This window comes from Sturnira hondurensis, unplaced genomic scaffold (assembly GCF_014824575.4).
Source record: "Sturnira hondurensis isolate 20B ecotype Veracruz unplaced genomic scaffold, ASM1482457v3 Scaffold0010448, whole genome shotgun sequence".
In the NCBI taxonomy this organism is placed as follows: Eukaryota; Metazoa; Chordata; class Mammalia; order Chiroptera; family Phyllostomidae; genus Sturnira; species Sturnira hondurensis.
Window position 1 is genome coordinate 6312814 of NW_028083079.1, and position 20417 is coordinate 6333230.

The window sequence follows — 20417 nt, forward strand, 5'->3', positions numbered from 1 at the left end:
TAGGGCTGAGCAGACGATCATTGGTGATTGTGGGGTCGCTGTCCGGCGACATCTGAGGCGCCGCTCAATTGGTCACGCAGTTGTACTTTTCCTGTTGGCTTGTATATTTCCCACGGGGCTTGAAGGCTCGTCAAATACCTGGCAAGCGGAATAGTGAGAATGAGGAGCCACGGAAGGTTAATTACTGGTCTTGCGAGCGACCTCCTTGGCTCTCAAACCATACTCTCGGCAGAGGAGAGGGCAGGAGTGGCAGAGGCCGCTGAGGACTGGGCAGCGGCTGAGGCTACCCCAGGCGGAGCGGAGGTGATGGGCATCTTGAACCCTGGTCAGGCACGTATCAAGAGGTGGTAGAGGGCCAAGCCCCTGGAAGGCAAGACGAGAAAAATCTCGAGATGCTGGAAGAAAGCGTAACACCGACAGGGGACCCTTTGGGGGCGTCAATGAGTCGACCTTGCAGCGCACCGTTCAGAAAAACAAGAAGGCCGTCGTCATGAAGTGTTTCGCCCCCTTCCTCTAGGTGGTGTTCATTCCGCGTGACTATACGCGCGGAAGAACGCGCGTATCGTTTCCATCAAGAAGATGGAAACTGAGTTAGCCTTTTGGGTCCAGAACAAGACCAGACCAGACCATGGGGGTGGGGGTGAGTGACAGCCTCTGATGCTGAAGGCCATCTGCAACCATTCCAAATGCATTACACACATCTGATGGAAACCACTAGGAAAGGCAACCCAGATAAATTTCATGCAAACAAGGGATGGCTTGAGAATGTAGAAGTCGCTACAGTTTGCGAAATTCAGGGTTGATAAGGGAGGAAGAACCGTTAAATGCCCAGTTGGCAGCGAAGTAACTCCAAGCAACTCCAGAAACTGATCAGAGCTAGAAGCTATGTGCCTCAAAGGGTCTTCCATGCCAAGGACATGAGCTTGTTTTGGAAGTGCATTCCTTAGTAGACCTCAGGGAAAAAAACAATCGAGAAGTTTTAGAGGAAGCTAAAGACAGGATTTTCCTCTTTGTGTGCGCCAGTGACACAAGTGACAAGAAGATAAAAACCATTGCTGCTTTAGAAAGATTCTAAACCCATGTGTCTCTTGGAAAGAAGGTTTAAAAAAAAACCTTACTGTTTCCTGGTCATCACACCCCAGAGTATCATTAACTGCTGCCCTCTTTTTGGCCTGGTTTCATAATTGTTTTATCTATTAAGCCCAGAGTTGTTTAACAGAAAAAACAAAACTTTAGTTCAGAGTGTTGCTACTTTTGAACAGTGGTCCCGATCACCCAGGCTCATTGTTCTTTGCTCATCCTCAGGTAATACTGTGTTTCTCCCTCTGGAAGGCACTAGCTATCTTCAGTCCTTGGATAGGGAATAGTTGAAGCATCCAGGAGGTATTATACCAAGCACATGTCTGACCACTTTACTGACTGTATTGAATGAAACCCCTTGCCTTACTTTGAAAATAACATGGCAACAACATTGCTGACACTTTGGTAGTTTTAAAAGAAATGATGGATGATATAAAACCAGCCATTCTTACTAAAGCCTGGTGGAAACTTTGGGACCATGTGAATGAATGATCATGCATATTTTCTATAAGCTGTTTAAAAAAAATCAGTCTGAAAAAAACAGATGCGCCTTAAATTCATCAGTATTGATGAAAATGAAATTGATGAGCTACTCAAGTTCCAAGTTTTGTTAATAATGAGAGTCTGTAGATGAGGAAGAAGACAAGTCCCTAGAACCAGATGTAAAGATGAGCCTAAGGAAATTTAATGCTGTCTTATTCTCTGCTTGAGGCCTCACTGATGCTGCAATTAATATGGTTGCTTCAATTAATTATTAATATTGATGCTTCAATCCTTTCTTGGATTGAAGTTTGGCCTTTAAAAAAGATCATGATGAAATTGTCATGTACCTATAAAGAGGCGCAAGAGAAGCTTCAAAATGAAACCTCTTTTCTGAAGAAAGAAGGGAGATACATAATGAAGAGGAAATGTGGGTGAAGGAGATGGACACAGAATAAGTCTGAAGAAGAGTGTGAGTCTGAATGCTGATAGGAGGAGGCACAGGTAGAGGGAGGGTGAGAAGCCTCCAGGGGAAGAGCCTGCACTGTCAGGCAGTAGCACTAAGAATCTTACTGGAGCTGGAGAATCTGCCCAAACCAGAAATGCAGGATTGGACTTTTGGAATCCAACCTTGGAATCGAATTTGGAAAGAGCAGAGGTGCCTGAGTTGAAGGAAGAAGTTGAACCGAGAGGCAGTTTCTTCCAAATAACAATTCATCTCTTGCCATCCTTTCCCTGTTGCCCCGACATCACCTTCTTCATGACCATCCTTATAATCACCAGCCACATGTCCATATATATCATTTAGTTATTGAGCAAACATTTATTGAGCCTAAACTTAATAGGCTTCATTTGGAGTGCTGGAATAAAGTGGGAGACATATCTCAGAATCTAAGGTAAATGGTCATTCTTATTAACATGATAGGTATAGAAGATCAGAGTCTTGGTTTATTTTAGTGGACTTTGAATATAAAGGTTTTCTTAAAACCACTTAGCCTCATTTCCTAACTCTGTTTTTCCTAGATACTAAGTGCTTCAATCACAAATGGAGGTTTTCTGAGTTAACCTTAGTAGTTGCCATGAGGGTAATTACTCTGAAAATGCTGACATGATCTTCCATTTTATAAAGCACTTTTACATTAGCCTGTACTGTTAATCCTCCCTTTAGACCTATGAAGTTCTATTAGCCCATCCTTTAGCAACCCCCTCCCCTAGCAGTTCAGAGAGGTTAGGTAACTTGCCTGAGTCTGCACAGCTAATGATGTAAATAAGACTAGAGCCAAGACTGATTCATTCACTACTTTGTCAGACACTTTGCTAGGAAGTGCTTCATGCCTTTGAGAAAGTGTAGTGCCAGGGAATGGACAGGTAATTTAAAATAAACACAGAAGTTGTGAACTGGCAGCATGCAGGCCAGATTTGGCCAACAGATGTGTTTTGTTTGATCTTCCCATTTTAAAACAATTTCAAATTGATTCCCCCCACCCCCTTTTTTGTTTAAGGTATTACTTACGTAACTGACCAATTAAAATGTTACTAGCACCACAATCAAAATATAGAACAGATCCCTTAATTTTGGAAAGTTTACTTGTGCCCTTGTGCACTCAATCCCTTCTGCCCATCAATGCCATCATTTAAAAATTAGGGTATTTCACGTTAAAAATCTGGATTAAAAAATCAGGAACCCCAACAATAGTGGACTCTGCATTCCCGAAGGGCTACAGTCATTAGCTTGCTACTTTGCTTGTTTGCAGCTCCCCATAGTTGGTATTAAATGTTGCAGTGGAAATGTGTACCCAGTGCCTCCGGGGAACAGGGGACTGTGGGATTAACTGGGGAAGGCTGCTGCGGCAGCTGGCCTGGAAGGATGAATGAGTTCACAGGGAGAGAGCAGTTGGGGGCAAGAGTGCTCTAAACCAAGGAGGATTGGAAGGGACGTCCTGGGAGGAGGGGGTGAGGTGGGGGAGAGCAAAACAGCAGAGTGAGCACCACTCGTTTTTGTAGGCGGGATGGGCCCGTATCAAGCGGAAGAGTTTAGTGGATGTGTTTCGGAGTTTGTGTGCTTTGCTTTCTGAAGGCTTTCTGTACCTAAGGAATATATGTTTTTATCTGTACATCTCTGAAGATTTTATGATTTTTTGTTGTTGTTGGAATGAGAAGGGAAAAATTCGTATTTTCATTTTTATAAGGGTTATAGGTCTGCGTCTGGTGTTTGGGCTGTATGTTTCTGAGGACAGAGGGGCCGGAGAAAATTGCTCCCGGCTTCCCCGCCACCTCCACTCTCACGCTCCAGCCAGTCTGTCGTGGGCGGGGCAGTAGGGCAGGCAGCAGGTGGGGGGGCGGGGCGGGAAGGCGGTTCTGGCCCTCGGTTTCCGCCCCCCACCCCCACCCCGGGGATTTAGCCAGAGGCCACATTCGTTGCGGCCGCGCCGCTAAATTACCGGCGACACCATGGATAGGCTGGGTTCACGGTGCCCTCTGCCAGGCTACCCTCGGTCCTCTGTCCTTATATGCCTCCTGGTGAGTGCCCCCCGCTATGACTTTACCAATCCCCTCAGCCCTAAACGTCCAATCCGGAAACTGATCGAAGGAGACACGCTTTCCTTTAATGTCCTTGGGAATTTGAACTGGGGGCAAGCAGGTAGGGGATGGACAGTAAAATTCCTAGAGACACCACTCGGTGTCCTGGAGGTCCTGGTGTGGTTTTGAAGCCTACCAGCGCCCTTTCTTCACTGCTTCAGGAGCGGTGACCCTGGCTGCACAGCCAGGGTCATAGAGGTTGAAGGGGTGACCAGTGGTGAGTTCTTGTCTACGGGTCACATGATAAGAGTCTTTTCTTTTTGTTGCAGTTACCATGTTGTTTTTCTGCGGCTTTGTTTTCTTGTCTCAGAGATACCTTAAAATGTTGAGGTTGGAAGTGATTGTTCACAGAGGTTGTCCGGTGGCGGAGGTGGCGGAGGTGGCGGAGGTGGCGGAGGTGGCGGAGGGGGAGGGGGAGAGGGTCCGAAGCGCAGGGATCTAGCCCAGCTCTGATGATCACTTTTGGGTGATTTCTTCCTCTTTCTGGCCGCCTTTCCTCATCGGTAACAACTCGCACCTATCAGTGGCTCTTAACCCTTCAGGGCCTAGAAAGATTTTTTTTCTCTCTCTCTCTGTTTGTTTGTTTGGATTTGTACCCAAGGAAAATGTATAGATAAACACAGTGTTTCATTCATTCAGAATATTCATTGATCCCTTAGAACTAGGTGGATTATAAATTTAGAATCACTAGGTGGTTTCTGAGTCCCTTTCTGCCTTAACACAGACTGTGCAGTCAACCCTAACCTCTTAAAGGCTATGCAAATTCTCCATGACAAAAAAAGGAAAAAGGCAGAATAAAATAGAGAGTAACTGAGTGGATACATAAAATATTTTAAAATGATGTAAAAATAGAAAAGGCATATAGTAAAAGACATAAATAGGAAAATGTTGAAAGACTGTAAAAAAGTATAATAGATCTTTTTCCTCTTACAATGTTTCTGTTAGGGAATATCGTGATGTATGTATTTTCCATCAGTTTTGCACTAATATAATGTCACTTTCTAACATATCATAGTCCATCCTTGGTTCTGGGTTGACCCTTCATGCTTTTGATCCTTTGTTGATACGGCCCACAAACGTTTCTCAAGCCCATACTCCCTGTTGGAGTTGTAAAGTGCTGGGAATACAGAAATGAGTGAGACCGAAGAGCGCCTGTCCAAGGGAGGTGACATACAAACAACTCTCTACTTCCCTGGGGTCAGTGGTACAGCAGGAGGGTGTTCGCAGCAGTCCCAGCCTCTACCCAGTAGATGCCAGCCAATAGCATCTCTTCCCATCATGTCAGGACAACAAAAATTGTCTCCAGACATTGCCAGATGTCCCCTTGGTGGGAGGGAGGCAAACTGCTCTGAGAACCACTGGATTAAGTGAAGCTGAACCGACCCCACTGTATTAATCTCTAACTGGGCCCAATGCAGTCCAAAGAGCCCTGAGTGGGAGGCAGGAGTCTGGGATACAAGTGCTGGCTCTGTTGCGGTTTCTGAATGTCCTGCCTCAGTTACTTTACCTGTTAAATTAAGGCCTGTCTTAGAGAATACCTGAGAGCACAGCCCGCAGTTTCAGCAGCACAGGTGGCATTTAGGATTAGGCTACGTTTTCCACCAGCTCACTCACAGCCTCTAACACACTTACGTGTGAATGGAGGTGAAGTTAACTCCTTGAGTATCAACTCAGGTAAGAGCTTAGTATCTGATTCTGAGTTCATCCGAGTTCCAACACATTTCAGGTGAGCTTGCATTTCATCTTAGCTATGTTGTGCTGATACCTGCTGGCTGGAATGCCACAGATCTTCCCTAGGAATGGCTTTTTTTTTTTTGGTTGGGGGACAGGCCATTGCTTTTAGTTGAAGTCTGTGCTGTAAGCCACCTTCAAGTCATGTGGTTGATTCCTTACAGTGTTCCAGGATGTCTAGTTCTCTGCTAAAAGCACTGCTAACAAGCAGTGCTTGTTATCTCCTTCACAAGACCAGTCACCTTAATAACAACATCTTGCTGGGGTACTGATTCACTAGTCTCCAAGTATTTATTGAGAACCCGCCACGTGTCATGGACTGTGCTGGGGATACCGTGGTGAGCAAGGCACGGCCCCTTTCTTTATTGAATTTGTGATTGCAGATTATATTCTCCTATCTCATTTGAACTCATGGCAGCTCTGAGACAGGCAGCACACGTGTCAGAATCTCCGCTTTTTGGATAAGGTTTATAGAAGGAGAGGCAGTAGCTTGGGAAAGGCCAGGGCCGTTAGCAATATTAGCACTAGGATTTAATTTAAATCCACACACACACTAAAAGCTTCATTGAAAAGTCTTTTTTTTTTTCACGCATGGTGACTGGTTTAGTTCAGAGGAGGACTTAGTATGTTGAATTGGTGGTTTGGTGGAGGTAGCAGGAGGGAATGAGAAACCCAACCCAGACAGGCCTCTAGTCAAACTGAAGCTAAAGACAAAAACGCTGCTCAGGCCCTGCCAAGAAGTAGAAGCAGGAGCCAGGACTTGGGCGACAGCATAACAGGAGTGGGAGGACAGAGGTTTATTTGAGCAAGGAACCAGCCCTGGGCTGGGGGGCAGGAGAAACACACCCTTGTTCAGCCTGGCTTCCATCACAGTGGGGCTCCTCACCAGTTGCCTAGGTCCCTGCTAATGACTCCATCGTGCCCCACCAGCAGAGAACCCTGGATGGAGGGTGTCTCTACTTCTTTTCATTTCTTCTTTTTGAAACGTTTATCATTAAAACAGTAAGGAAAACTGTATCTTGAATGCCTTTTCCTCTCACGTTGTCATTGCCATCATTTTCTTTTTCCTGAATCATTGCGATGGCTTTCTAATCAGGCTCTTTCCGATCATTTTTCATCCTTCCTCCTGGTACCCTACTCAACTTCACTGTGTTATTACCCTGCTGCTTGAAAACCTCCAAAAGTACCCTCTCACTTGAGGTCAAGCTCCATACTCCTCAGCCTGACCCTTTTCTTTATAGTTGTAGTCAGTTTCATTTCCTCCTGATCCCACACCCAGACGGAGACCCATGGAGACTGTGTATCTCGTCTATCCCCAAATACCTCTTGGGCTTGTACATATTATCATTTGCTTAGCATGTCTCTCTCTCTTCTTGTCATCCTTCTTACAGTTTCAGATCCAACTTAGATGGGACCTTTGCGAGCCTTCCTCATGGTGCCCCCAGCTCTCTGTTTCAGTAGCACAGGCGGCATTGCTTTAGAAGTAAGCTACCTTTTCCTCTAGCTCACCCACAGTGCTCGGCACATATGCAAATGATGGAAGTGAAATTAACTCCTCAAACATCATTGGATGTAAGAGGTCATCATTCATTATAATCTCCACAGGATGGTAGCCATTCATTGTGGGCCAGTTAGTGTTACCTCATAAGAACGGATTTCAAGCCCTGGCTGGTATAGCTCAGTGGGTTGAGCACAGGCCTGCAAAGCAAAGGGCTCCTGGTTTGATTCCCATTCAGGGCACATGCCTGGGTTGTGGGCCAGATCCCCAGTGCAGGGCACACAAGAGGCAACCACACACTGATGTTTCTCTCCCTCTCTGTCTTTTCCTTACCCTTGTCTCTAAAATAAATACATTAATAAAATACATAAGAATGGATATCACGTCACCCAGACTTGAGTCCTAATCCTGGCTTCACTGAATAAAAGCTGTGGGATTTTGAGCGAGCTTCTTGATTTCCGAGCCTCTATTTTTTGATCATCTGCAAAATGCAGAGGAAAATATCTAGGCATGAGAACTTCATTGAAGTACTAAAGCTCAGGATCTCAGGAATTATTTTTTGGATGGGGAATGGGCATGAAAAAATGACGCCCAGCCTTGGTGCCAGTCTGCTTGAGGAGGCAGATAATGAATCGCCATGTCACTGCTGACTTGTGCTTTTTCCCACCGTTTAGATCCTGACAGCCTCTCTCCTGACATACCCCCTGATCAGGACCCTTAGCCTGCAGCTCCATTCAGCTGTCACTGGCAGTTTTGTCTCCGGCACTTATTCCGTCGTCTTTGTCAACTGTCCCAACGAGCAAATTGCCAGAGATATTGCCAGGTATGGAAAAGGGGCTTAGGTGCTGCCCCAGGAGGCTCAGGGAGCTACAGGATGCTCCAGAGGGGCCTGGCAACCCTGTCCATCCAGGGGTGAGCTGCACAGCTGTCTGCTTGGGGTGATCTGAGGAGCACAGCCCAGTGATCCTGTGGAACCTGCTGCCAGCCTGGACATGTTGAGCCTGGGCCATATAAGGGGTGTGAAACCCAGAGGGATATGTGGCTTACCCAAGGCTTTAAGATAAGAGAAAGCGGAACCCTACCCGTTGAGAATTTTAAGTCTCCCAACTCCTGGTCCGTCTCTTTTTCTTCTTGGAGGTAATCTCTTTGCCCAGTCCCAGCAGTTCGCTGAGACAGGTGAGAAGGAGGAAGGGGCCAGGCCAAATATTTAGAATTTGTAGAAGTGGCTGTTGTATAGTGGAAAGAGCACTGGACGTGTAAACAGACCAGCATTTGAATCTTGGCTCTACCGCTTCCTGTGTTAACTGGAGCAAGTCACTTCCCTTCTCTAAGTTTCCTGAATTATAATACAGGGTAATGCCACCTGCCTCACAGGATGGGGAGGATTAAATGATATGAAATATGAACGGTCCGTACCCTAGTAACTTGAATGTAGTAGGTGCCCGATAAATGTTTGCGGTATCCAAATTTCCCCTCCTTCACATCTCTTTGTAGACACAGCTTTGAAGAGGGTTAGTGGGGCCGGAGGGTAATGCACTTGGCTTCTTGCTCCATAGCTCAGCATTCTTGAAGTTGATGATAGACTAGATTATAGTGTTTTCAAGCGTTGAATCTGGTCTTTGGGAGCATACACCATCCAAATTCTTGGTCATAGGTTAACCTTGCATTTGATTCCATCTTTCTTTCCTCCAACCAGAATATAATTTTTTCCATGCTAACATTACCTTTGGAGAAGAGCTCTTATCTGAAAGAACCTGTAATTACTTCAGAGGCACAGCCATCGTGTTGAGCAGCTAAGAACGAAAATCCCTCCTGAGGCCCCTCATATGCCCAGGGTCTGTACTGAACTGTCTTCTCTCTGGACCCTTGGGTCAGCCACCGTGGGTCCTGCGAGGAGGAACTTCAGCTGACATCTGTGAGGTTTGGTGGTGGGAGGGAACCGATTCTAATGCCTGGATTCTAACTGGTTGAAAGTCCGGTTCGGGTAAATGGAAGCCGTGTCGGATCAGAGGGAGGTCTCTGTTATCTTCGTGCATCCAAGGTTGTTAATGAGAAGTCAGGTGTTTATCCGGGTCTCTCATTGCTTTGTAGGTAATACTGTTCCTCTATGATAATTTTTAGTATTTTCTCTTTATCTTAATGCTCCGTTACTAACGTGCTAAATATTCTCTCTCTATTCTTTATATGTCTTTTTTTGGAACTCCTGTTAGAAGGAGGTTGATTTATTTCCCTATGACTGAGCTTTTATATATTTCTATTCCCTTATTCTGTGTACTGGGAGAATTTCTGAGCCCATTCTTCTCTCTTACTTGTTTTTCATTTGTTACTATTCGGCCCTTCCACTGAATTTTTTGTTTAAACAATGTGGTTTCCCTTTTCGAGATTTCTAATCATTCTTTCATAACCAACTACTCATGTTCCTTAAATGTCTGATCGTATTATAATACGATTCTGTTTTATGGATGCAATAATACTGCCTTTTCTTTCTGTAGATGTTAGTTATACTTTTACTTTTTATTTTTTCCAGCTTTATTGAGATATAATTGACATATAATATTGTGTAAGCGTAAGGTATACAAATAATGATTTGATATATGTGTATAGCAACATGATTACCACAGTAAGGTTAGTTAACTCCTCTGTCACCTCACACAGCTACCTTTTTTAGGGGCGGGGGTGAGAACTTTTAAGATTCCTCCTAACAACTTTCGGGTATACATAATTATACTTATTTTAAAATCTTGGTTTTGAATGCACTGTTGACTGATCCTCCTACATAAATTCTTTTGTTTGTTGAATTTTTATCTCTCGCTCTTGACACTCCTCAAATGCATACTTTGTTATTCTTAACTGTAACCTCTGGTCTTCTTAGCTGAGCTTGTGGGGAGGCACAGGCACAGCTGCAAGGAACTGGGATTAGCAGCACTGGTTTCAGTATGAGTGTGGTTTGGGGGACATTGTACAGATTGGGGCACCCTAGTAACTGGTCTCCTGGGCATGAATTCTTCCTTTCATCCTTGGCTGTCTCCAGCTACTAGGACACTGTTTTGCCTTTCCCCCCAGAGTGCCTACCTCACTCCTCCTTCCTGGAGACAAACACCCCATTGTTGCTGCCTGGGCCATGGGAGATGTGGGGCACCCACCCGCTCTGCCTTGGCATTCCCGCAATTCACTGTGATGGTTGCCTCCAAGTTCCTGCCTGCTGTGGTTCCCATCACCTCCTGAGACAGACAGCTGCTCTTTGTGCGGACAGTCCCCTGTGTGCTCCAGTCCATGTCCCAGGCTGCCTTTTATTCATCGAGGCCTCCTCGAAGTTGCTGGTACAGAAAGTGTTCTCCTTACTGTGTTCTGACCCGGCTTCGTAGTATGTTCGGCCTACGAAATTGGACTGAAATCGGAATTGGAGTCTTTAGTGACATGACTCTGAGGCAACAGATTGTTTTTCCTGGAGGTTTAACTCACTTGCTAGGTTTGCCTGCCACCTTCGGAACCAGTAAAATGTAACTTCTCAGCAAGTGATCGAGTGAGCAGGACTCGCAGCAGTTGCTTAAGCTAACTTGTGCCGTGTGTCTCTCCTTCCAGTCAGGGATTTATTTATCTCCTCTATCGAACTCTGCAAGGGAACGAGGGTGGTGTTAATGCCCCATTAATGTGGAACCTTAAATAGAGAGCACTGTTCAGCCTGGAACTCAAGGGAGGAGAAAATAGGTCAGTTCTCTTGGCAGCAGCTGGAGGAAGGAGGGATCAGTGAGCAAGGCTCGAGTGAGGTTTATCTGGCAAGGTCCAAGCACTTCAGAGAAGAGAGACCGGCTTCCTCAGCTGCCTGAGACTTGAGAAAGGCTTGTCAGGGCCCGACTCTGAGGGGCTGGAGGTTTCGGTGTGTGGGAACAGCCCTTGGCATCAACAACTCGGTGACTTGGTGGTTCTCTTCTCTCTATGGCACCTGCACTAGTTCAAGCCTCTTTGACTGTGTTCACCAGAGTGCTTCACGGTTCTCTGGGATGGTCAGAGCGGGATTCCAAGCTGCGGTCTGTCAAAAACAAAAATATCTTAGAGGTCTGCAAAGATGAAGATTGTGTGCTCTTAGAGCTATGAAAGAAACCTTTACCAGAAAAGGTGGAAAGAGCCTATATTTGCCAAAGACAAACACCAGTTATGATTCTTTTCTTGCTTTCACTTGGAGCTGTGTGGTCACATGGGTGTCTATAGATCAGAAGATCTTATACGAAAAAAGCAGAAATGGGGTAACAAAAGGAGCTCTTGGTGGTGAAAGGCTTGGGAGCTGCTGGTCAAACCATTTTCTTGTTACACAGGAGAGTCGGGGTGAGTGAGGGGACACGTCTATCTTGGATGGGTGGCCGAATACGTTGCGTAACGTCGCACAGCCACGATACTGCAGGGCCAGGAATGGAATCCAGGTCTTCTTGTTCTCTGTCCAGAGTTAATCCCCATTCCCTAGGCAGACTGGGCCTGTCCTTCAAACTGCCAGGAGGAGGGGCACTCTAAATTATCCTCTGGTTCCCAGGAACTCCTGTCCCCTGTCCCTTCTCAGTAGGTCCTGGACATTAGCCCCACTGACTGCCCCTTTCTTTGCTTCAGGGCTGTGCTGGGTAAGAAGCTGGCTGCCTCGGTGAACATCCTGTCTGAGGCATCCTCGCTGTGAGTTCTGCCTTGGCCTCTGGAGGGATGTGGGAGTGCTTCCGGGTCAGGTCCTGGCTGGTGGAAAGGGCACTGAACTGATGGGGAATTGTGAAAGAACAGTTCAGAGGCATTTAATTAATCAACTGTTGATTTGTATTCCGAGGAAATTAACCAGTGGGTTTATGTCATCTGTGAATAAAAGCAAAAATGTGCTGTGTATAGAGAAAAGAGGAAAAAACCCTGTAGTTTAGGAACAGTGAATCTTGTTTGCACAGCCTTTATTTAAATCCGTTAATTTGCTTTTAACACAGAAGCCAGACTGGGCAGTCCATCCCTGAGTAAGCCGACTAGGAATATCAAATAAAATCAGTTCCATTGTTTAGATTCTTTGGAAGACAGAGAAGTGGGCGTATGTGCAGGCTGCACTGTATCGACAGCTTCATCAAAGCTAAGCCTGGCCTGCGCCATTTCTCTCAGCTCACACGAATATTTTTGTTTCAGCGCCCCACTCCAAGAGGTACAGGATTTGTCTTGTGACTTAATTGCTCTGATCAGCCTATTTCTCATCTTCCCTCCCGGAAAGAGAGAGAGAATGAGAGAGTGTGGGTGGGGTAGGTGGGGAGGAAAATAATATCTACTCTGAAAGTCAAAACAGAAGAATGTTCTGTAGGGAACGCTCCGCCCACCCACCTGCTAGCAGCATCACGGCCTCAGTGGCTTGCACCGTCTGTGGCTCCCAGATGCGGCTGTGCCGTGGGTTCCTGAGCTTCGTTCTAGGCCTGTCCAATCAGTCTCCCCGAGGGTGGGGCTTGGGTCTCTGAATTTTTTTAAAGTCGTACGGGTGATTCACATCAAGGCAGTCTGGGAACCAGTGCTTGGGCCCTGGAATAGATTTTCAGCCCAACATTTCCTTCCAGTGGCCAGTAATTGATCCTTTTATCGCAGCTTGTCTCTGTGAGACAAGGCCCCTGGCCCAGGTCATCTTGGACTTGCCCAGGGGCAGTGCAGTCAGTGCACAAAGAATGTGCCAGCAGGGGTTGCTGTTCCTAAACTGTGGGAACACTTTTCTCAGGCCACATGTCTTTCCCTTCCCTTCACAGGATGCTGTTCTTATACTCTTTTATGAACACTATCACTGACTTTTAACTTTTGGACCTGTTTCTATGTCTTGTAAGGCTCACTGCTTCCCTGAAGCCTCCTGTACTTTTTATGTATCCTTGCCTGGGCCCTCAGTGTGGAGAGTCGGTGATAAAAGCAGCCTCCTTTTTGGGGGTAGGGAGGGGCCTGGAAGTGATGGGTGTACAGTGAGCGTTGAAAGAGCCAGAGATGCCCAGTTTGGAGGTGAGAAAACACAGGAGTTTCCGCAGGGCTTTTCTGAGGTGGTTCTTCATGTGGAAGCTGGGGAAGACAACTGGGAGGCAGAGGCTGGCCACACCAGAAGAAAAACCACCTCGTAGGTGTAGACCAATGAGGGAGATGGACTTCTTCAAGAAATGGTGAGCCTCTCGCCTCCAGGAATGTTCAGGCAATGCTAAAAGCATGCATTAGAATGGTTGCCCTGGATGACCTCTAGTGCCCTGGCCAACTCTAGACTTTTTTTATGTGGGCTTGGGAAGGTTCTCAAGTTTCTGTCTCAGTGAGTCACCTAACTGGGCCAGGTGTGACATTTCCCTGGGCCTGTTTTATGAGCTTCGTGATTTGGTTTTGTTCTCTTCTCCAGCTACTTCTGGAATGGAGAAATAGAAGAAGCCACGGAGATTCTGTTGGTGAGTGACGCAGGGTGGAGGGGGGGCGGGACCTTGAGAGAGGAAGCCCAAGTGAGACCAAGGCCTTTTTCCCAGATTCCAATGAAACATTAGCAAAGATCAACTGATTGAGGTTCTAGCCCCAAAGAAGATGTCTTAGGTTCTGGGAGCTGGTGACAGGATCTGGGAGCTGGTGACAGGGCCTGGGACCTGGAGGAAACGCTGTCCCCTAAAAGGCCAGGCGAGCAAGCAGCAGCAGAGCTGGGCTGACGTCCTAAAGCTGTGATTTTTCTTTTCTGTTACAGTTAATAAAGACGCAGACTTCCAAAGTCCACATTCTGTCCAGTTATGTCAGGTAATGCTGGTGTCTCTTCTCCACCAGGAGCGTTGGGTAGGGACTGAGTGGATGAGCCCGACAGGCAGGAACCTCGTCACCAGCTCGTCACCAGCCTTCCATGTGACCCTGGACATGCCCCGCCCCTCAGATTCTCCGCATGTAAAACAAGGGGCTAGAATGGGTTGGTTCACACCAGTGGTTCTCAAAACTTTGGTCTCTGGAGCCCTACGCACTTTTAAAAATTATTGAGGACCTAAAAGAGCTTTGTTTGTGTGGGTTATATCAAAGTTTACTGTATCAAAAATTAAAACCAAGAACTTAAAAAATTAAAAATAACAATAATAAACCATTATTATTACCATTACATAATAATGTTGTAAATAATGCATGTTTATGGAAAGTAACCATATATCCCTCCCCCCAAAGGGAGAGAAGAATGGCATCATTTTACATTTTTGCAAAATCTGGCTGAATAAGAAGTGTCTTTAAATATTGGGACACTCTTAAAGCTCATGGTGATAAATTCGAGTTTTACAAATATCTAATTTTGACTTGAAAACATAATTTTTTTCATTGGCAGCAAATGACTGAAATTGTTTTCACCCAAATGATGGACTCAGTGTACTCATGTATTAAAAAATGCCTACGTAATTCTCAAATCTGAGTAACCATAATGTGTAAAAGTGACAAATGATTGGAACTCGGGCTTAAAAATGGTGTTCCACAAAAAAATCTAGCTTTAGCCTGTGACTCAAACGGTCAGACCAGTTTAGGACAGCATTGAATGTAGGCAAAGTGCCTACGTGCACTCCCCACTCTGTCCCTCAGGATTAAAGAGACATACTCAGGGGCTGACACTTAGTAGAAACAGTTTCCTTACCACTTTGTCAAGGATGCCCTGAAGTGGATTTGGCCTGCTGCGAATGCAGGTGTGTGGTGGACCGTAGTGACAGCGGGTGCAGGGTGGCGCCTTGGTCCCCACGTGTGTGGAGGGGCCAGCAGTCTCACCCATCACTGCGCCAATGTTGACATAGGAAAAGATAAGTAACACATTAGCAGGGTTATAAAGTAGTTTGGGGCTCATGGACCTCCTGAAAGAATCTTGGAGTTCCCCCGGGAGTCAACGTGGAGAACCACTGGTTTAGAGCCTTCCCATTCAAAGTGTGATTTTGGAATAATGGGCATCGCCTGGAAGTTTGCCAGAACGCAGGGTGCCATGGTCTCCTACCGACCCGAGCTTTAGCGCAACACGATCCCCAGGTGATTCCCACGCATGTTAAAAGCTTGAGAAGCGCCGGCCTAAACTAGTGATTCTTGATGCTGGCTAATACTGTCATCGCTTGGAGATGTTTTCCATTGGGTTTCAATGGCCAGTTTAGGCCCTACTTCAGATTTTGACTTCATTTATCTGGATGGGGGATCAAATACGTTCTTCAGAAGCACCTGACTGACTCTGATGTGCAGCTAGGGATGCAAGTCGCCCATCTGGATGGTAAAACCCTCTTCCTTCATTCCAATCAGGATTCTGGGAATATGTGGCTATACCCTGGTCTCAGATCTAGCAGGACGTAGGCCCTGTGCTACCACCTTAGCAGAGGTGTGGGAATAAGGCACTTGTGGTGGAACTAGCACGTCCAAGAATGTACGGCTTATCCAGTGAGGGTCAGCTGCAGGGGTAAGATGGTGAAGCCCAGAGCTTGACCTCCAGGGTCAAACCCTGGCTTTTCTACTTGCTAGTTGTAGCCCATGTGCATGCAAGTTGGTTAGAATTTCTGCGCCTCAGTCGACCATCTATAAATGCGGGTCATACTCGTGCCTCGGGATGAATTTACGGGACGTGTACACATCAAGTGCTGTGTCAGAGGCAGCTGTTCCTGCCAACGTGTTACAGATGTCTTCCTCTCTATGTCTGAACACTGTATGTCTGCTTATAGAGCACATACACTAGTCCAGGTGTCCATGAAATAAGTTAAGAAAATTCATTATCCTGGGGCACTGGGTAAAATTACCCAGCTCACTGTCGGTGTTGAGGCACCTATACACAGGTGGTGATGCGTGCTGTCTCGTGAGAACTTCACAGTGCCTCACTCGGAAAGGGGCTGCTGCTCCCTTTTGACAGCTGGGGAACTGAAGCCCCAGGCCCTGTGTTTCTTCAGTCTGGAAAAAGAAGAAAACCTGGCCTTGTGTGCCAGGGGCCAGGTGAAAGATATGGGGAGAAGGGAGAGGGAGTCCCGTGGGTTTGGATGGTCGAGGAAGATCCCTTGAAAAAGCCAATGGCTGATTTTTGGCCTTGCAGGAGGGAGAGGTTTTTGACTGATGAACAGGAGCAGGGAGAACCTGCCAGGTGGAGGGGAGAATACAGCGGCGTGGGAGGCACAGTGGTGAGGGGTGAGGATAGTAGCTAACGTTCAGTGAATGCATACGGTACCAGTCAGTGCACCGGCTCCGTACTTTATATACTTCGTCTTATTTCATCTTCAGCATTCCAGGCATGTAGGTGCTATTTTCATTCCCTCTTTTACAAGGTCTTTAGAAAAATTAAGTGACTTGTCCACAGTCACACAGCTAGGAAGGGGCAGACTTAGCATTTGAACCCATGACTATGAGACTCGAAAGCCATCTGGCCCTTCTCTCCTGCTAGATCTGAGACCAGGGTATAGCCACATATTCCCACTCGGACAGATGGAGAACATGGTCTCGGGTGGTGCGTCATGGAGCTGGACGAGTGGGCCGCAGCAGATTGCAGATCTGCTTGAGGTGGGCCTTGAGTGAGGCTGGCCTGTGGGGTTTTATCGCATGGGCTCGTTCTAATCATAGTCACTCACAAGACTCTGCTTTCTTTCCAAAGGTTGGTACATCCTTTTGAAATCCCAGAGATCTTCAGTCTTCCCATGGACCAAGGAGATGTGCACTATTTGAAATGGCTGAAGGAGGGCATGGAGGACTGAGTGTGAGAGGCTCTGAATCCTGCCGGCTGCCTCTGGCCTTCACCCGCTGCGCTCTGGGGAAGGGAGGCCTCCTTTGGACTCCTAGCATCTCTGGGTTCCGTGTTTTTGTCAGCATAGAGGAGCTAAATAACTTGTGGACGTTGAAGGTCTGAGGCTTCTGAGGCTAGAAGAGGAGGCTGGGCCAGTCAAGCTAAGCAAAAACCTGCTGGAACTTGTCTCTGAGTGCTGCACCCTTAAAGGTGTCCAGGGTGTGGGAGAGCAAGGGTGGTTTTGTGTAGGGGACAGAGAGGGGTGGCAGTGAGGGTGAGGTTTGTCATCTTCAGCAGTCGCTGGGCTTACCTCGAGTGTCTAGGGTGGAATTACCCTCCTGGTTCACAGGAGGAGGAATAGAACCGATGACCCATTTACCTGCAAGGGCGTGGGGTGAATGTCTCCTCCTAGAGGAACTGGCAAGCACTTTCTGGATGGATTGTGAATGGTATAGTATCAGGGACAAGGAGGATTCTTTCTCCTAGCTACGGATGGTGTTTCGTTATCCCTGAGCCCTGAGGAGTGGGCCTGGGGATGGGCTTCAGGAGTGTGTGCAGGACTGGGGGAACAGCGGTGCTTAGACGTAGCCTCATCAGCTGGGAACGGGTCTTGCCTCTTTCTAGGCTGAACACAGCAGACCTCAGAAGGTTCCGGTGCCTTGCTCAGTGGAGACATAGACTCTGAGCCCACCATACTAACCGTTTTACTTGAGCGTTGGAACTGAGCATCCTGAAGTAGGAAAGAATCCCGGGGAACTTCTAGGCCCATGTTTTTCAGACTTGCTGCACAGTACACCCCCAGGGTTGACAGAAGGTACTGGGACTGTCTGCCCCCCACCAATACTTCAGCCATGCAACTGTACTTTTACTGTTTTAACGTATTGAGCTATCTTGTGAGATTTGTAAGATTTTTAAAAAGTTTTCTTTGTTAAAAGTTGTAAACCAGGGTCTAAGCCAGTCTCTGTGTAGAGGACTAGAGAAAACTGAACTACACCAAGGTCCAGAAAGTGGGTGTGTTGTTACTAAGGGGACAACCAAGGCTGCTCACCCTGCGTCTGGTGCTGGCCCATACCTGCCCCACGGTGCCCGTGGCGGAGGGCAGGGAAGGCTGAGCTTCCTGTAGGGTGCAGAGAGAAACTTGACCTGGGTTCCTCCAGGAAGCTGTCACAAGGTAACTCCACTCTGGGGAGTCTGTGGGCAGTTGGGGCGAGGATCCGTGACATCTGTGGCATCTGGGCCCTTCCTCCAGAAGGAATGATGTGTGGGGGTGGTGTCACCAGGCTCTAGTTCTGACACCTCCCGTTTCTGGACCTTAGTTCCTCTGAACATGAAACGGGGGTCAGGGGCGGGGGGTGTTTCCTGGGCCCTTCTGTGAAAGCTTTGTCGGGGTTCAGGCTGAGGCCTTTCCCGAGGCCCAGAGAGGTCTTTTCTCTTGGCCATTGGGGATGGTGGCGGGCTCCTCCAGAAGAACAAAGAGGAGGAGGATGGTGATGTCCCTTTTCGCAACAGATGGTTCTGATAGGTAAGAAAAATCTTGTGTGAAGTCAACTTGACCGCAAATATTCAGGGGACCCCAAATGGACTGCTGTGTTGCTTTCAAGATAAAGTCCAGCTTCTTGGTCCGGCTTTCAAGGCCCATCATAACCTTGCCCCACCTCACTCTTCCACCCTCACCTACCCCTCCGCTCCTACTCTGGCAAGTAGCTGCTCCGGGAAGCTGTGACACGTTGTTCCTGGGTTCGGGCCATGCCCTCTGCCTGGGGATCCTGTGCACACGCCTGCTGGTGACATGTGGCTGCTGCTTCGCGAGGCCTGGATCCCCGGCCGGAGGAACCTCTCCTGCCCTGGTGCCCCTGCTGTCCTTGTGTGTCGGTCAGCCTTGTACTGCTCGACCGTGAGCTGGTCCAGGTCAGGGGCAGGTCTCAATCTATTTGATCTCTTGCACAGGACTTGGCAAATATTTCTCAAATTGATGTTTCAAGGATTTGAATAACTAAAGCTTTTTCCACAGTCTACGGTTACTTTCCAATTTATGGAATTGACAAAACTCAGCTTTTTTCCTTGAACTTTCTTAAAGTGAGACCTATTCCAAATTTCTACCTGTGGCCTTTATTGGGTCATTTTCTGTGCTGTGTATTGAAAACTGTTGCTTGGTGGCCTTTCTTGGCCACAGTGACTTACAGGAATTAGAAGGAGAGGGGGCAAAGCACCAGCTCTCTCTACCAGGTACTGTGCTCAGGTTCTTAACACTGTTTTATCTCTATAACTTAATGTTTTCATTTTGCAGATGCAACCAGAGATCAGAAAACATAAGACACTTGAAATAAGCGGCAGCTAGGTCCTGAACCCAAACCTCTGATTCTAAATGGATGCTCTTTACTGCCCTCTGTCAGAGAGGTCCGGTAATACCCTTACAGAGACGAGAGACCCAGCCAGGCAGCCTGCTGCCGGCTGCTGTAAGGGACGACTTCTGCGTTCGTAAACCGTCCGTGCAGTAAGTCGGTCTGGCACTTAAAAATGCATCCCACTGCTTACTTCTCCCCACAGATCTGGAGGTTAGTGATAGTATCCGCATTCTGGAAACAGGAGGGCAGATTCAGAGGAGATCAGCGATTTCAGGGTCTGCGTGACTCCAGCGTCCACGGTTTGACCAGTACCGCACTGTCCTCCCCGAGGGGCCCCGTGGGAGCCGGGCCAGGGCCTGGACTAGTGTTCCCATGTGGGAGCGCCTTCCCAGCGTCTCTCAGGACCTGTGCGTTTTTGACTCTGGGATCCCCAGAAAAATCATTTGAGGAAATGAGAAAAGGCTTGAGAGAAAGGCTTACGGCCTGGTCAGTCTTGCTCGTGATGTTACATGAGAAGGGTGTGTCCACAGCCCCATCCGCTGCAAACCATGAGCTGTTCTTGCAAATAAAATAAGTTTATACAGAGCGTGCTTTATACAAATCCCATGAGCCGTATTCCAAGAAATAAGCATTGGAAACAAAATAAGTTCTTGATTTGGCAGTTTTGACACGATTCTTGTACTGTTAACCTTGCTAGGATCCTTGAATGTTACATTATTTGAATATTATCCAATAACGTTCCCTGGCATTTTCCAGTATTGAAATATTCCCTCTAGGCTCCGGTTCTTTGTAAATACTGTATAACTAAGCTTAGTATCCCTATTTGGATACTAAGAAATTAAACAAGAAATTTAAACAAGAAATTTCCAGCTACCTATAATAAGAAGGAAAGAGTGTGAACTATTTTAAGAATAACTTAATGATTCAGGGGTTTTCTGAGAATGCTAATTTCTTGCTCCTAAATTGCAAAGGTTAGTACTTGTTGTGCCTTTGTAAACACTAA

General features: G+C 47.0%; 1 protein-coding gene across 3 annotated transcripts; it reads left to right on the forward strand.

Moving 5' to 3' along the window:
- Positions 1–3109: 3109 nt before the first annotated feature.
- On the forward strand, positions 3110–20000 carry LOC118995979 (protein CutA homolog). Of its 3 annotated transcripts, XM_037059169.1 has the most exons (6): positions 3927–4080; positions 8044–8192; positions 11969–12028; positions 13731–13776; positions 14061–14110; positions 16941–20000. In XM_037059169.1, exons 1-6 carry the CDS (start codon positions 4012–4014, stop codon positions 17038–17040), a joined length of 474 nt encoding a protein of 157 aa, XP_036915064.1. In that variant the 5' UTR covers positions 3927–4011; the 3' UTR covers positions 17041–20000. The 3 variants fall into 3 exon arrangements, with proteins under 3 accessions (XP_036915063.1, XP_036915065.1, XP_036915064.1); XM_037059168.1 differs by lacking the exon at positions 8044–8192 and having other exon boundaries at positions 3110–4080; XM_037059170.1 differs by lacking the exons at positions 8044–8192; positions 14061–14110 and having other exon boundaries at positions 3110–4080; positions 16941–17027.
- The last annotated feature ends 417 nt before the right edge of the window (positions 20001–20417 follow it).